Source organism: Bos indicus x Bos taurus, chromosome 12 (genome assembly GCF_003369695.1).
Source record: "Bos indicus x Bos taurus breed Angus x Brahman F1 hybrid chromosome 12, Bos_hybrid_MaternalHap_v2.0, whole genome shotgun sequence".
In the NCBI taxonomy this organism is placed as follows: domain Eukaryota; kingdom Metazoa; phylum Chordata; class Mammalia; order Artiodactyla; family Bovidae; genus Bos; species Bos indicus x Bos taurus.
This window is the reverse complement of record NC_040087.1, coordinates 18,840,222-18,857,867: the sequence shown is the minus strand read 5'-3', so window position 1 is coordinate 18,857,867 and position 17,646 is coordinate 18,840,222. Positions and strand designations below refer to the sequence as shown.

General features: G+C 39.1%; 1 protein-coding gene across 3 annotated transcripts in view; it reads right to left on the bottom strand.

The window, feature by feature from the left end:
* Positions 1-17,646, bottom strand: part of SETDB2 (SET domain bifurcated histone lysine methyltransferase 2) — a 43,387-nt gene that overhangs the window by 4,574 nt on the left and 21,167 nt on the right. For all 3 annotated transcript variants that reach the window (XM_027557273.1, XM_027557271.1, XM_027557272.1), the window contains exons 7-12: positions 13,414-13,530; positions 10,206-10,375; positions 7,959-8,178; positions 7,350-7,449; positions 5,895-5,988; positions 3,468-3,793 (exon numbers count right to left, since the gene is read on the bottom strand). In XM_027557273.1, the coding sequence (XP_027413074.1) occupies positions 3,468-3,793; positions 5,895-5,988; positions 7,350-7,449; positions 7,959-8,178; positions 10,206-10,375; positions 13,414-13,530 (1,027 nt within the window). The remainder of the gene's footprint in view (positions 1-3,467; positions 3,794-5,894; positions 5,989-7,349; positions 7,450-7,958; positions 8,179-10,205; positions 10,376-13,413; positions 13,531-17,646) is intronic.

Sequence of the window (17,646 nt, the reverse complement as noted above, 5' to 3'; positions counted from 1 at the left end):
TTTTGACATTCTTACATCTTGCCAGTAGAAATGCAAAATAGTAAAAACTCCTATTTATCATTATTATAAATGCATTTATCTTTTGATTCAACAATCCAGTATCTGGGAGTGTATTCAACAGATATATCTGCATATGTATCCGCATAAGATAATTTACTGAACATTGTTTTCAACAGTAGAGGTTTTGAAGCAATGCAAATGTTTATCTAAAGAGGATTATTTAAACTTCTGGATAGCCACACATTGGAATCATATGCGCCTATAAGCAAAAAAAAACGAGGAGCTCTGTGTACTCATACAGAAAGATCTCCAGGGTATATTGTTAACTTAAAACACAAGGTGTAGGACACTGAATGTAATATGCTCTTTTAGGTAAGGGGTAGGAATAAGAACACATCCTTACATTTACTTGTATTTGCATAAAGAAAAACTATAAGAATATACCAAAAAGTAATAAAAAATGATTTTACTATAGAGGGTGAACAAGGGCAGAGTACATTATTTTTAAAACAAAACAAAAAGTTTAATATGAAGAATATGTTATGACCTGAATTTTACATCAAACAGATCCTTTGGAAAGGGTATCTATGTAAGTAATTGATTTCTCTGCTGAACACAACCATTATTTATTGTTTTTCCAAGGCTTCTAACATGGTGATAACTATCTCCTATCACCACCATTTCAGTGTTATTTTGCTGCACATGAGCTGTTATTGCTACACAGTCATCTATCACCAGATTCATAAAAGGATCGAATCCCAGGAATATTCCTCAGACACATTGACCACTGTTAGATTTCAATGGTAACTTCCCATCATCCATACATTTTTTTTCAGTTTGAGCCTGGTAAGCTTTACTCAGGGTACCTACTTGGCAGCGTCAGAGCTGCTGTGAAACAATTCTGTTTGTATTTTCTAAGGTGTTTTATTTAAGTTTTTAAATCATGAGAATGGATTATCTATGTAGAAAATTAAATTTAAAAAGACAGAAAAGCCTTTTTTTCTCCTCCTATAAACAAGGGGGGATCCAGCTCGTGAGACCAACCATATCATTCCAGTGCAGCCACTATTCAATGTAACTGACTGGAAAGAAAGCCACCACCAGTCCTTTGCTAGGGATCATTCTTTACTCATCTCCTGGCTCTCCTGGCATGTTTAGTAGCTTCCAGCATGTTTGGCAATAGTGTAGAAGTAGTGAAAGTGCAGGAGACCCAGGTTCGATCCCTAGGTCAGGAAGATACCATGGAGAAGGGAATGGCAACCCACTCCAGTATTCAGAGAGGATTCTCTTGTTAACCAAGTGTCCTTCTAACTGGGAGAGAGAAAAAGAAAAAGGCCAAACAGATTTCTCTAGCAAGGAAAAAAAGTTCTTTGGTTTCAAAGATTTTCTAACTTGAGAGTACTTTTTCTTCTGATGGCACATGAATTACATGTAAGATTATCATGAAACATCAAACCATTCAAATGTCACATTTTAAAGAGGTGTTGAGGGAATTCCCTGGTGGTTCAGTTCTTATGTCTCTACTTTCACTGAGAGGGCACAGGTTTGATCCCTGGTCAGTGAACTAAGATCCTGTGAGCCAAGTAGTACAGCCACAAATAAATAAATAGGTCTTGGGTTTAGCAAAGGAAATACATAAAGGAATCTTGGGCTATGCATGCTTCCCATTATTTTAAGGGAAAAGTCAAAGCTGCCCATCCCACTAACTGAACCCCACAGAGAGTAAGAAGAGCTCTGATACAGAGCAAAGAGAAAAATTAAGGCCATATCCAGAGATCAGTGAACCTGAATGGACCTTTCCAAAGGATATGCGGAGGCTATCATAAAGTTCCCATCCTGCTTCCACGACTCCTTGTCACCCTCCTGGGTAGGATAAGTCAGAACAAAGTGGAGCCCAGAGAGGAGGAGGAATGCAGGTGGCTTCTGCACGGTCCAGCTGGCCAAAGACAGGACAGTCTATACAGACACTGAGACTAGTGGTGAAGGTATTTTTCTTTTTTCCCCTGGAAAATTTCTGGGACTATACATTCTTTGAAAAGCATGTATGATGGTAGGAGGCAGGAGAGATGAGACTGGCAGTCTGATGGGAAAATCTAACTCCAATTCCACCCTACACAGTAGTTATGGCCAATAATACAAAGTTTCCCTCTCATCATGAAGATGCCAGGAGTCTTAAGTGTCAATGAACCTTGTGAAGTGAAAGTTGCTCAGTCGTGTCTGACTCTTTGTGACCTCACTGACTATACAGTTCATGGAATTCTCCAGGCCAGAATACTTAAGAGTGGGTAGCCTTTCCCTTCTCCAGGGGGATCTTCCCCACCCAGGGATCGAACCCAGGTCTCCCGCATTGCAGGCAGATTCTTTATCAGCTGGGCCACAAGGGAAGCCGAAGAATGCTCAAGTGGGTAGCCTATCCCTTCTCCAGCAGATCTTCTCGACCCAGGAATAGAACCGGGGTTTCCTGCACTGCAGGCAGATTTTTTTCCAACTGAGCTATCAGGGAAGCCCAATGAACCTTAAATCAGAGAAATCATAAATATTCCTCTATATAAATGAAAATAAGTCTCATTACATATATCCCAAACATATACAGAAACAGCAAATGACTATGGCTTAGGAATAAAAAAAGAGTAAGATAGTAAAATGCAATATTCTGATAAATAGTTTTCTGTACTAAGCCACTGCTGCTGCTGCTAAGTCGCTTCAGTCGTGTCTGACTCTGTGCGACCCCAGAGACGGCAGCCCACCAGGCTCCTCCGTCCCTGGGATTCTCCAGGCAAGAACACTGGAGTGGGTTGCCATTTCCTTCTCCAATGCATGAAAGTGAAAAGTGAAAGTGAAGTCGCTCAGTCGCGTGCGACTCCTAGCGACCCCATGGACTGCAGCCCACCAGGCTCCTCCGTCCATGGGATTTTCCAGGCAAGAGTACCGGAGTGGGTTGCCATTGCATTCTCCAGTACTAAGCCACTAAATCAATCAAAATTTAGTGAGAGCAGTAAAACATAAGTGCTCCCAACTAAATTTTTTTAATAGAGGCATTTCTGAATAAGACATTCTATTATATGACACAAAAGAAAAACTTATTCTATGTGCCCCATTGTTTTTTTTTTTTTGAAGGAATGCATCTTAAAAGCCTTTCAATAAATATATATATATTCTTACTTATAATTTCTTACAGTTTCTTTAAGCAAATGTTTACTGTGTGCTAGATACCGTTTAAGCACTTTATATATAATACATTTAATCTTCACAACACTCTAGACAGTTATTAACTCCATATTATTGAAATGGGAAATACAGCCTGGAGAGGGCAAGTAAGACGTCCAAGGCCATGTAAGTAGAGGCCTGGGATTCTAATCCAGGTAGTGTGGCTTTGGAACCCGTCAGTCACATTTTCCTCATGATTTTGTGAAGAAGCCTAGGGAAAAAATGTGTTTAGATATAAGAATCTCAGCCCACATACTCACATTAAGGAAGCGGCCCACATTTCCTTCTTTTGTGGCATCCAATAGAAAAACATTCCCTTTATTGAACTTCTCTAGAGAATCAGATGAAGCATCCTTGGTTTCATTCGGTAACTCTTTACCACAAAAGACCTGCTGGTTTTGACATGCTGGAGATTTTTCCTCTTGGGGCTTTTGTATTTGAACCTCATTCTTGTTATCCAGTGTGACTGCTTGGTGACATGTGTCCCCTGGCGGAGTGTCTTCTCTACACTTGGTTATATCTATCACATCGGAATCAATCACAGGGTTGTCTTTACAATCTTCAACTTGGTTTGAGCTTGAGTCCTCTAATAAACATTTTGGAAGAATTGTCAGGGAATACAAATGGCTGAGCAATACTGCTGAGAGTAACAATACTAATTAAGTGCAAGTTATGTTAATTATTGCTAATCCATACAATGTATTAAGGTACACAGTACTTCAATTTTACAAATGAAAACTCTGAGCTTCTGAAGGCTTAAGGGATTCACTCAACTAACTAGCAATAATAATGAGAATCAGAAATATCTGATTCTGAAGTCTACCTTCTTTCTACTACCTAACAGTATCTTTTTATGAATCTGTATACATGTTGCTTCCTGTTACTATAGTTAAGCTCTACTCCTTACAAATTGACTTCTCTTCAACTTTGGACTCTGCATTTAAATATATATATATTTTTTAAATATATTCTAAACAGCTGTAACAGAGAGGGTTTAGGGAGCATTTTAGGCCTTTATGATACCAATGAAAGGCTGGGGAAACCCTGATTAAGAGTCAGCCGCTCTAAGGCCCAGTAGCAACAACTACTGCTATGGGTTTTGTATATGTGTTTTTGCTAGATGATCATTCAGTAATTACACTTTTACAAACAACAATACTTTAGAAGATGAACTGCTTATTTTTCTTATACAGTAATGCAAATAATTTTCCAAAATATTCAAAAGTATGAATGCCTGTCAAATGGAATAAGTAAAATTATTTATTGTTAAAAAGTCATTTGTGCCTCCCAATTCAGTGGCAGAAAGAAATTATACTTTTCTAAAATTAATGTTTTTGATGTAATCATCACTGTTTCTGGCTGCTTTTTCCTATCATAGGTTACTTGCAGTAATATTAATAACTGATTTTTTAGTGCCTGCTATATGTACTATAGTGGTCAATGAAAACAACAAAAGAACCAAGAGCAATAGTTCTCAGATGACTTTCATACATTAATGGTGATATATGAGACTGTTGTCCCAAAATACACATCTTTGACATAAGAACTATTTTGAGCTAAGGGCAATTTGAGCTAAGCAGTAATACAGGGAAAGCTCTCAGTCCTCTCCTCTCTCTGCCTAAAAACAGGATATAAATTTACAAAGGTGTCCCTCTTTCTGTTAATACTAGGAAGGTGGGGAGTTGGGGGTGTATATGCCAAGGAAGCCCAAAGGGAGAAGAGGCCACGGTCAGTCAGTTCTTCACAAAGGGCCATGTCTCAGCAACATCTCCCCACTGAGGGGTATACTGAGATGTAAATGAACTCAAGTCCAGTTTCGTCAGGTTTTAATATTAAATTGGCTTCCCTTGTGGCTCAGCTGGTAAAGAATCTGCCTGCAGTGCGGGAGACCTGAGTTTGATCCCTGGGTTGGGAGGATCCTTGGAGAAGGGAAAGGCTACCCACTCCAGTATTCTGGCCTGGAGAATTCCATGGACTGTATAGTCTATACCATGGCAAGACTGGTAACACTGAAAGATGAGCACTCAGGGTAGCAATATTTTCACTTTTTGCTAAGCATCCTCTGGGGCAGCACTGGCTGGAATATTGCAGGAGAATGTCATGTCTTTATTTTTAAAGGAGCCTAAACAAAGAGTCAGGAAATGGCTGCGCTGGGCAGGGCTTCCACAGCCAGAGATGGCCTGTGAGTTGTCCACGCTATTCTCCTGCCCAGCATCAGGTCACGGTTGGCATCTAGACCAGGGGTCAGCAAACGTCTTCTGTAAGGGGACAAACAGTAAACACTGTGGGCCACCATCTCTGTGTGAGTATTCAGCTCTGCCACCATAGTGCGAAAGCAGAGACAATACTAAATCAAGAGTGTGGCTATCTTCCGATACATTTAGCAACACTGAAAATATAATTTCCTGTAAGTTTCGAGTGTCACAAAGTATTATTTATCTTCTCATCTCTTCTCAGTTATTTTAAAAGGTAAAAATTATCTTAGCTTACAGGCCATACATAAACTGGTGGTGAGCTGGATGTGGCCCATAGATCACGGTTTGTCGACCTCTGATCTAGACGTAGAGAAAGCCCTGTGATGAATGCAGCATTTTTGTAATAGTGTCTGAAAAAATGAGCTATGAGTATTGAGCATGAGAGACAAAAAGCAGAAGAGGCAGACAACCACAGAATGAAACAAAGCCTACTTCTCATTTCCTTGGCTTTAGAGTTCAGATGTACTTGAGCTGGATTAAGTTCCCCATTATCTTCTGAGGTGACAGACTCTGAGGAAGTAAATCCCTTAAAAGAAAACAAGGAAGATGTCTTTACTTTCTAGGTTAGGAAAAAGAATTTAAGTTAGCAGTAAGGCCTCTTTCATCAAGTATCAATCTTCATAGGCTGCAGCAATTAGATTAGTTTTCAAAGACTCAAAGCTGATACCCCGAGGAATCTCTGACAGGATGGAGCCCTTTTAGCTGTGTTCTACTCCCAGGCACTTTCATGAGCCACAGCTATGACAATTATAAGGACTGTCAAGACATTCTTGAGGCATTATAAATTCAAAATAAAATACAAATATATCCGTCGGTATACCTCAATTCTGATACCAGATGATAAATTTGGCTTCCACTGTAAGATGTGCAAAGATTAAAAACACTCTTTGGGTAGTTACTTGAAAGAAAAGGCTAAAGGAGCTGCCTATCTCCATGAGTTGAGGACACTGCAATCACTTTATATGGTAATGATAACTTTCAAAAAGGGGTATTAGGTTTAGCACAATGCTTGGCACGGAACACATTTGACCATTATTATTCTTTTCCATGGACTTCAACGTTCAACATGTGTTGAGCACTTAGCTGGGTGTCAAGCATTGTGCTACACTACGTTTCTGACATTATCTCATTTAACCCTCTTAATTCTGACATAGAAATTATTATTCTAATTTTTCAGAAAAAGAATTGTAGACAGAAGACGTTAACCAGCTAGTTAAGGTGCAGTGTTGGAGGGCAAACCAGGTCTATGTGATCTCCTGGCCCAATCTTCGCATAATGATGTGGTATTAAGGAGTTATCTTCTGTATGTTACTAGGCAGAGGGCAAGTATTTGTGTACCACCTACGTTAGAATTTTTTTTTCACCAACAAGCCATGAACTACCATTTTGTCTGCCTGTTCTGTTTCTTGCATCATTCTCTTAAGTTATAGTCTCTGACTAGCTATTCTTCTCAGGACAGACTGCAAAGTGTATCTTCACAAGCTATCATGTAAAGTGCTGCTTTCTGGATGACTCTCTCATTAGACTGCTTCTGTTCTTTCTCCTACATCTCACAACCATATCTCCTCAACCTAAATTACTCCATCCTTCTTTCTTATGTAACACTATCACTTTAGCTTCTTCCATGAATTCTTACACTGTATAGCTCTAAGTCTCAGTAGAATACACTGTCAGATCATGATCAACATTCTCCTTCTGTATCTAAGTTGGGAACATGCCAACCGTTACTTAGGATACAAAGTCATTAAAAAACATAGTCCTAACACTTCAACAGCACCACATTACAAAATAATAAAAGAAATCCTACACATCATTAACTAACACAAACAATTTGAATTAAGTAGTAATGTTCTCAGAAGGGCACCATCTATGTTTTACAGTTTTTACCATATTTTTCCCATTGTGTTGAATAATGACGGTCTTGGTTTTAGGACTTCTTATGACAGAATGATATCGAATTCTTGAAATGCTGTTATATTTCATTCCTCTGAAAAGGAAAACAAAGTTATTCTGTAAATCACTAAAAATGCTCTTTATTGTGCCCCGAAATATAGATAGCATCAGTTATGTAAATATTCATTAGAAATTAATCTAAGTTATAACACCTATGCCTACTCCTCACTAGAATAGTCATATTTTAAAGCCAATCATTCTGGAAGTATATTTAAAAAACGAAGAAAACCTTTGCAAATAAAATGGTTATAGAAAATAAAAAGAACTGCCAAAGTCATGACATCCATAAACAATCTGATTAAAGTCAAAGTTTTTAAAGATGAAGTTCCACAGATGGAAACTGAGAAAATACAGTATGTTGGTTAGATTTTTAAATTTAAGTGCCCTAGATTTCTCAGTGTGAAACTTACAACTGGGAAGCAAACTGATATACAGGAGATACAGAAGTTGGAGTGGAAAACAAGAAAGAAGAAAAAGAACTACTCTTAATTGGTATTAAACAGTATAGGTCAATCTTGACTGGGTTCCTATGATCTCACTCACGTAATAGGCTCTTTGGTATTATTATGGAGCTTAGGTGGATACTCCTGAGTCTCCATACTTCTAGGACGTGCTTCCAGTTCTATTGGGATAACTTCAACCTCACAATCTGCAACTTCTATTTTCCTCTTTCTGGAAAACATATTTTTCATAATATTCTCTTCTTTTCCATTTTCATCAATAGCATCAGGTTTCTCAGTGTCAGATCTGCTTAGTAATCTTCCTAAAAGAAAAAGTAAAAGAGCTAAATATGACAAAAAGTAATACAGTTACTAAGCAACAAAAGGGCACCTCTTCTGCTCTATTAGAACCGTGTATGGAACCTCATTTCTAGAATGAAGAGAAACATTAATTCATCCAAGAAAACTACTGTGAGAAATAATAAAAGACCAAGAAGAGACTTCGTATCTTCCAGTACATGAAAAAACGTAGGAACAAGTATTTGTCTGAAGTGGAGTATCACAGAAGACAAGAGATTCAGCTACAATATAAAACAATACAGATCAGAAAGCACTCTAGAAAATTAGAGAGGTGAACTCTAGTCTTACAATTATAGCTTTTGTGTCTAGTTATGAATGCTTTTTCATTTAAAAACTTTATTTATAAAGTGATGTATTTAAATCTGTGGTGATATGTGCCTGTTCTCTTCTTAAGCCTTAATGTAATCAAAATGTTAGTCTGAAGTTTATGCATTTTCTTTCAAGGAACTTAAAATTACAGTTAATAAGTCAAAATTAACAGCTAGATTAGAGAGATACCCTTAGGTGCATTTTCTAGCAATGCAGATAAAGTCAGTAAATGATACTTCCTGGACACCATCTGGCATTTTATGGTAAGCTAACTTTTATCAAAGAGTTATTTTGAGAAACATGAGAGACAAATGTCCAGGCAAGTTGTGCAGTATTTGTGTCTGTAAGTGCGATGTGGCAGGGATCCAGCCGTGACCGTTCTGAACTCTGAGGATTCTTGCCCTCACTAAAGTGAACCTGGAATTCCAGATGAGGAGGACTGCTCTGGTCCCTGCTGCCTGGCACATCTCCTTCAGACTGCCTTGATAGCCACATTTCACCAACCTTTCTCACTTCGTGGTACACACACAAAGTGAGGACTTTTGCCTAACACTCTGGGGTAAAAGGAAAAGACTACTAGAGATGGACCTGTCTGGGCTGTGGGCTATAGCCTGAAAGAATCAGTAATTTGCATAACCGTTAACACACAGAGAATTGATGCTTTTGAACTGTGGTGTTGGAGAAGACTCTTGAGAGTCCCTTGGACTGCAAGGAGATCCAACCAGTCCATTCTGAAGGAGATCAGTCCTGGGTGTTCTTTGGAAGAAATGATGCTAAAGCTGAAACTCCAGTACTTTGGCCACCTCATGTAAAGAGCTGACTCACTGGAAAAGACTCTGATGCTGGGAGGGATTGAAGGCAGGAGGAGAAGGGGATGACAGAGGATGAGATGGCTAGATGGCATCTCCGACTCGATGGACGTGAGTTTGAGTGAACTCCGGGTGTTGGTGATGGACAGGGAGGCCTGGCGTGCTGCGATTCATGGGGTCGCAGAGTCAGACACAACTGAGCGACCGAACTGAACTGAACTGAACACATGGTGGGGAGGCTTTGCTCAGAACATGGGCAACTCTCTATAGAATCCCTGAAATGGAGTGAACTGCCTTGACTGATTTGGAGAAGGCAGTGGGGTAACCCACTCCAATACTCTTGCTTGGAAAATCCCAGGGACAGAGGAGCCTGGTGGGCTGCCGTCTACAGGATCGCACAAAGTCGGACACGACTGAAGCGACTTGGTAGCAGCAGCAGCAGCAGCCTTGACTGAATCATCACCTAAAGGTATTCATTATAACATTAACTTTTGTTAAATTCTAATAGCTCAAGATGTTGACGAAGACAGTCTCTGACCAATAATCTTTACCTTAGTAAATCATTTATTTTTCTATTTAAAAGTTTTCTTACTTTACCCCGAAGCATCTGCAGCCACAGAGACCAAAAACACATCTCATGCAGTAACCCAAGTTTTATCCTTTAGCCTTTCTTTTCTGGAACACCTGGTACCTCTTAACGCATGTCATCCCTTCAGTGCTCAATTTCCCAGTCACTTGCCTTCCTCTGATACTCCTCCTATATTGTTGCTCTTATCCTTGCTATAAGATCTCAGTAGCCTTGACTAGTAAAATGGAGATTCAGAAATGTAGATCTTACCACAGCGTAATGTGAAAGTAAACCTTTGCTTTACCTGAATAAATGCAAACAAACGTCCCTCTGTCAATGTCATCTAGACAGCGCACTCCCCATCCCTTCTTCTCAGTTTTGAACACTTGTAGCCTCACTTGAGGTCCATGCTGGACAACTCGGTTTTGACATATTCGTCGATCACACTTGCATAATAGGCTGCATTCATAAATGCTTGTCAATAAAATATACAAGAGAAAATCAATTAGACAAATTAAAAGCAAAAGCACTTTCTATTGCTACCTCGCTAATAATCACTGAGGGAAAGAGACTAAGTGTGAAGGCTCCCAGGGCTAGACTGCCTAGTTCCCATCACAGCTCCAGCACTCACTAGCTGTGTGCCCATGGATTTAATCTCTTTGTGCTTCAATCTTCCATTTTTAAAATGGGGATTATATGGTACTACCATACAATATGGATTATATGGCATAAGGTGGTTTTGTGAAGATTAAATGAATTGGGTAAGTCAGACAGAGAAAGACAAGTATCACCTGATATTGTTTACATGTGGAATCGAAGAAAATGGTATAAATGAACTTATTTACAAAGTAGAAATAGAGTCAGAGATGTAGAAAACAGACTTAAGGTTACCACAGGGGAAATTTGAGGGGGGAAGGGGATAAATCGTTAATCAGGGTTGACATATACACACTGCTATATATAAAATAGACAACTAATAAGGACCTATTGTATAGCACGGGAACTCTACTCAGTACTCTATAATGGCCTATATGGGAATAGAATCTAAAAACAAGTGGATAGATGTATAACTGAATCACATTGCTGTATAGCCACAACTAACACAACATGGAAATCAACTACATTTCAATAAAATTTAATTTTAAAAAAAGATTAAATAAGTCAGTATTTACAAGGTGCTTGAGACAATGCCTGGCACAGAATAAGGGTTAGCTCTTTTAAAATGTCTCCCAATGTCTAAGAAGGGAAAATCTAGTAAGAATACTTTTCTGTTTGTCTTTTAGCAATAACCACCTTGAAAAGACGAAAATTCCCAATTCTCAGATGACCTCTGCACAGTGTATGTCTTAATGGGGAAATGTCTACCCAAAGTAAGCTAACCCAACAGGGGTAAGAGTCAGAGGAAAAGCAGATGAGTGTCAAGTACAGTCTGCATGTTACCTGTGTGCACTCTGACTTCCATTTCCAAAAATGATATACAGGCTTTAAAAAAAATTCTTTAATTTAGATTTTTGGTATAAGAAATTAATTCCAGCTGAACTATTTAAAATCCTAAAAGATGATGCTGTTAAAGTGCTGCACTTAATATGTCAGCAAATTTGGAAACTTGCCAGTGCCACAGGACTAGAAAAGGTCCGCTTTCATTCCAATCCCAAAGAAGGCCAATACGAAAGAATGTTCAAACTACTGTACAAATGTACTCGTTTCACATGCTAGTAAGGTAACGCTCAAAATCCTTCAAGTCAGGCTTCAGCAGTACAGGAACCAAGAACTTTCAGATGTATAAGCTGGATTTAGAAAAGGCAGAGGAACCAGAGATCAAATTGCCAACATCTGTTGTCGGAAAGCAAGAGAATTCCAGAAAAACATCTACTTCTGCTTCACTGACTGTACCAAAGCCTTTGACTGTGTGGATCACGACAAACTGTGGAAAATTCTTAAAGAGATGCGAATACCAGATCACCTAACCTGTCTCCTGAGAAACCTGTATGCAGATCAAGAAGCAACAGTTAGAACCAGATATGGAACAATGGACTGGTTTCAAATTGGGAAAGGAATACATCAAGGCTGTATATTTTCACCCTGCTTATTTAACTTATATGCGAAGTATATCATGAGAAGTGTCAGGCTGGATGAGTCACCAGCAGGAATTAAGAATGCCAGGTGAAATACCAACCACCTCAGATATGCAGATGATACAACTTTAAAAGCAGAAAGCGAAGAGGAATTAAAGAGCCTCCTGATGAGGGTGAAAGAGGAGAGTAAAAAAAGCTCTCTTGAAACTCAAAACCCAACAAAGATCATGGCATCTGGTCCCATCACTTCATGACAAACAGATGAGGAAAAAGTGGCAACACTGACAGGCTTTATTTTCTTGGGCTCCAAAACCACTGTGGACAGTGACTGCAGTCATGAAATTAAAAGATACTTTCTCCCTCAAAGGAAAGCTGTGAAAAACCTAGACAGTGTATCAAAAAGCAGACATCACTCTGCCGACGAAGTCTGTATAGTCAAAGCTATGGTTTTTCCAGTAGTCATGAATGGATGTGAGAGGTGGACCATAAAGAAGGCTGAGGGCTGAAGAACCGATGCTTTTGAACTGTGGCAAAGAATTGATGCCTTTGAATTGTGGTGTTGGAGAAGACTTGAGAGTCCTTCGGACTGCAAGGAGATCAAACCAGTCAAATCCTAAAGGAAATCAACCCTCAATATTCAATGGGAGGACTGATGCTGAAGTTGAAGCTCCAATACTTTGGCCACCTAATGCAAAGAGCCAACTCAATGGAAAAGATCCTGACGCTGAGAAAGACTGAAAGCAAAAGGAGAAGGGGGCAGCAGAGGTTGAGATGGTTGGATGGCATCACCGACTCAATGGATATGAATTTGAGCAAACTCAGGGAGACAGTGAAGGACAGGGGAGCCTAGTGTGCTGCAGTCCATGGAGTTGCAGAGTCGGGAACAACTTAGCAACTGAACAAGAACAACAAATAAGAAATTAAGCATTCAGTTCAGTTCAGTCGCTCAGTCATGTCCGACTTTTTGCGACCCTATGAATCGCAGCACGCCAGGCCTCCCTGTCCATCACCAACTCCCGGAGTTCACCCAAACCCATGTCCATCGAGTTGGTGATGTCATCCAACCATCTCATCCTCTGTAGTCTCCTTCTTCTCCTGCCCTCAATCTTTCCCAGCATCAGGGTCTTTTCAAATGAGTCAGCGCTTCGCATCAGGTAGCCAAAGTATTGGAGTTTCAGCTTCAACATCAGTCCTTCCAATGAACACCCAGGACTGATCTCATTTAGGATGGACTGGTTGGATCTCCTTGCAGTCCAAGGGACTCTCAAGAGTCTTCTTCAGCACCACAGTTCAAAAGCATCAATTCTTCGGCAGTCAACTTTCTTTATAGTCCAACTCTCACATCAACAATATTTATAAGACTAAATAGGCCACAATGATAAAGCACCCTCCTTCAAAGATATAAACACCCTGCAACAAATCCACAGCGTATCTTACCCAGTAGGTATCTGTCTCTCTAGTCTTTTATATTTATATCCAGTGGTTATTTTATTATTTGACAAGGGGCAAGTCTTGGCATTCCTTGCTGTCAGTTGAAGACATGCACATTTTGTTCTAGGAGGAAGACAATGTATGGAGAAGTCAGAATAAAAAAGCATCAAGTTAAGAGACTCTCTTGACAAAAGTATAAAGACTATAATTGTATTTAAAACAGTTGTTTGGCGCATGGACAGTCGAGACTTCTTCCCTAAATAAAATACACCTCTTTGAAAGACAACATTTACCAGAAGTTCATAAATAATTATAAACTGCCCTGTACCTCGACTTGCTCATGAAATAGTTAACTATGAGTTTTAACATTTCAAAATGAATTCCTTTCATTTCCTATTCAGCAGAAGCTTCATTGTGAGAATTTTCCCAGGTCTGCCCTCCTACAATGGATAAACTTAAACATGTCAAGCTCAGAAGAACTTACATAGTTTTGTGTATGTTTTATATTATCTCTGTCTCCAATGACATAAAAATAGATTGAGGAGACTGATGCCATGCATCCGGCTATTTTTCATAGCACTGCTAAGCAGTAAACATGAAAACCTAAAAACAAATTTCCTCTCTAACTACTGAGATGACTATCTAACATGACAGGGACTTAACACTCTATAGGCGTAAAGAACCTGGGCGTCTCAGTTACAAACCTGATGTGTGACTACTGGTTAAAAATCTCTGACTCTCATCTCCTGTGTTAAACGGCAAGTGACTTAGATTGTTTCGTCTATGATTCATTTCAGTATTTTTCTGTATATATACAATACATGTCAGAGTGGTAACTACCGTTTGCAACAGAAAAAATAAGCAATATATTGACTGACTTGAATTCTATTTACAGATGTAGAAATCTATTGTTGCTTTTTCAATATAAGTTTGTTTGCAAAGTTTACAAAGTACAGACAACACAAACAATAACAAACACTCATTTTGACCAGACAGAATCAGCTGTCATCGTTTTGTCTAGTCCTTTCTCCGATGTATATACAGCTGACCCTTGATTAGCACGGGTTTGAACTACACAGGTCCACTTATATGTGGATATTTTTCAATAGTAAATAACACAGTACTACCTCATCTACAGTTGGATGAAAACTTGGATGTGGAATTATGGATGCGGAACCACTTATGTGAAGGGCCAATTATGTTACATGTTGTGTTTTCGAGGGCTGGCACCCCTAACCCCTGCATTGTTCAAAGGTCAACTATAATTTACAACATATATACTGTATAAATGATCTTCTTTAAAAAAAAAAAAAGATAAAACTAAGCTCTTAAGAGGTTTGGTGAGGCATCCTTTATACTTTTGCATATATATTTACCCACAAACAATACAATGTATTGTTTTAAAAAATTACCATAGCTATTATCCTACAACTTGTCTTTTCATTCAATATAATGCTTTTGAGATCTACCTTCTTAACTTTTCCACAGCATTTAGAATCACAATTAAACTGCTTCTAGTTTTCAATACAACAATGCTGCAACATCCTTATTCTTATGCCCCTGTCTAAGCATCTTTTGGGTAGCAGCTTTCAAATATTTTTGACTATGACTCATAGCAAGAAATGTCTTACATTTCTAAGAAAAGATCCTACAAGAGGCATGCATATTTATATGTGTGTATATGTAAAGTAAGAAATAGCAGTCACATATAAGTACCTTATCACTGTACTTCCTGTACACATGGTACTTCCTGTACAATTTAATTTTTAAGATTCTAGTTACAGCCCTTTAAGTGATTTTACATCCTACTAAACTTAGAGCTTAATGATGCTAAAGCTGAAACTCCAGTACTTTGGCCACCTCATGCGAAGAGTTGACTCACTGGAAAAGACTGATGCTGGGAGGGATTGGGGGCAGGAGGAGAAGGGGACAACAGAGGATGAGATGGCTGAATGGCATCACTGACTCGATGGATGTGAGTCTGAGTGAACTCTGGGAGTTGGTGATGGACAGGGAGGCCTGGCGTGCCGCGTGCTGGGGTCGCAAAGAGTTGGACACGACTGAGCGACTGAACTGAACTGAACTGAAACTTAGAGCTTGGAAAACAATGCTCTAGGTAGAAAAATACTATTGCTGAAAAACAGGAGTGCATATCTTCAACTGCTGTGTAATTGTTTGAACACCCTCTTAACACCCCCACCCCCTACCATATAACTGGCTTGTTACAGAATTCTAGTTTTATATTTATTTTCCTTCAGCATTTTAAGCTAATATGCCTTTTTGTCTTCTATTTTTGATAAAAACTGCCCTGTCAATGTATTTTTTCTCTTTTCCATCTGCTAGCATATTTATTCTTTGCCCTAGATACTTGCAAAGTTGCATCATGATATATTTAAATGTAAGTTATCTTAAGATTTTTCCCTTCCTAGTACACAGTAGGCTTTTTCACTCTGAGGACTCCTATCTTTCTTCAGTTCTGGAAAATTCTCAGCTATTGTCTCTTTGAATGATGCTCTCTTCTCAGAGGTATGTTGGAATTTCTCACTGACCTTTCATATTTTTTAACCTCTAAGTTTTTTCTCCTCATATTTTTATCTCTTTGCATTCTGGGAGAACTCTTCAGTTTTGCTTTGCTATTCACTGATTGTTTCTCCAGCTATACCAATGCTACCACTTAGTCCCTCTACTTAGTTTTTTATTTCCATAACCATATGCTTTATTTCCCGTATTTCTAAATGGCTCTTTTACTTATACAGTATAGTTAAAAATAATCACCTCCTCATTCCATGGATATTAATATTTTATCTCTTTGGACATTTTAAACATACCTATTTTAAAGTCTCCTTCAGTCACATTCTACATTTATCTCTGATTCCTCAGGTGTGAACTCTGCCATTTGTTGGAACTTAGGCTGCCTTCATGATCCTAAATGCCTCTGTGTGCTCTGACTATGCGAGATTACACTTCTGTACAGGTTACTCCTGGGTGTTCCTCTACACTGGCTGCTCTGGATCCGACCTATGGGTTTCACAGCTCTAAGCCTGGTTGTTATCAATACAATTATACAATTGCAGGCCCTGTTATTAGCCAACCTCCTAGCCTTGGGTAGGTCCCTGTTTCTGCCCCCTTTCCCTGAGAGCTCGGTGCCCACTCTCCACCATGCATGAGACACGTTTAATTCCCATTCCCGTCAGGATTAGAATCCCTGGCCACAGTGCTTGTGTCCAATTCCAGATTCCCGTGAGCCTCAGCTTTTGCTTATTTTGTGACTTCTCTTGTAATTTGTGACCAAAAAAACGAACATATGTATGCTGGTGGTGCACGTTACATGGGGATTAGTTTCTATGGTCTAAGGCAAAAATCACACACCATCAAAATTATTCTTGAAAAACACCTTGTTAAACTAACCATAAAGTTCAGTAAACACTGTCCAACCCAACAGTTAGTTTTTTCCTTTACACTGAAGGAGACTGGGCTTGGCCAGATGTAGACAGGTTAGAGGCAACGCTTAAAAACAACCTGTATTTAAACAGAATAAAACTTGGCACAGTGAGAGGTTTCCTCTATGACAAAACCTAAAGCAACTGAGCCAAACTGTATTTATGTACCTCATCTCACACTCCTAACTGACAGGATGGTTAAAAACTACTATCTATACAATTTAAATTAATTCTGTTTATCTCTCTCATGCATTTTCTTTTTCCTAGTATAGGCAGCTACATTTGCATTAAGTTAAATGTACATATTGCCTAGGAAATCCCATGGACGGAGGAGCCTGGTAGGCTACAGTCCATGGGGCTGCTAAGAGTCAGCACGACTGAGCGACTTCACTTTCACTTTTCACTTTCATGCATTGGAGAAGGAAATGGCAACCCACTCCGGTGTTCTTGCCTAGAGAATCCCAGGGACAGAAGAGCCTGGTGGGCTTCCGTCTGTGGGGTGGCACAGAGTCGGGCACGACTGACTCGACTTAGCAGCAGCAGCAGCAAATGTACATATAATGCAACTCTGTTCTACCGATGCAAACCTACAAATACCAGTAAATTATACACCTTTAAAACAAAATGGTTTTCAAAGTCTTGATATATTAGAACATGTTTTCATTTTTTTATGGAATGTCAATTTTAGGATCAGGACAGGCACCATTAACTGTCTAAAAAAGGAGCAAGGAAAAGATATGTGAAAAGTAAAACATGACATATAACAGTTAAGAGCATAGGAGAAGGAAATGGCAACCCA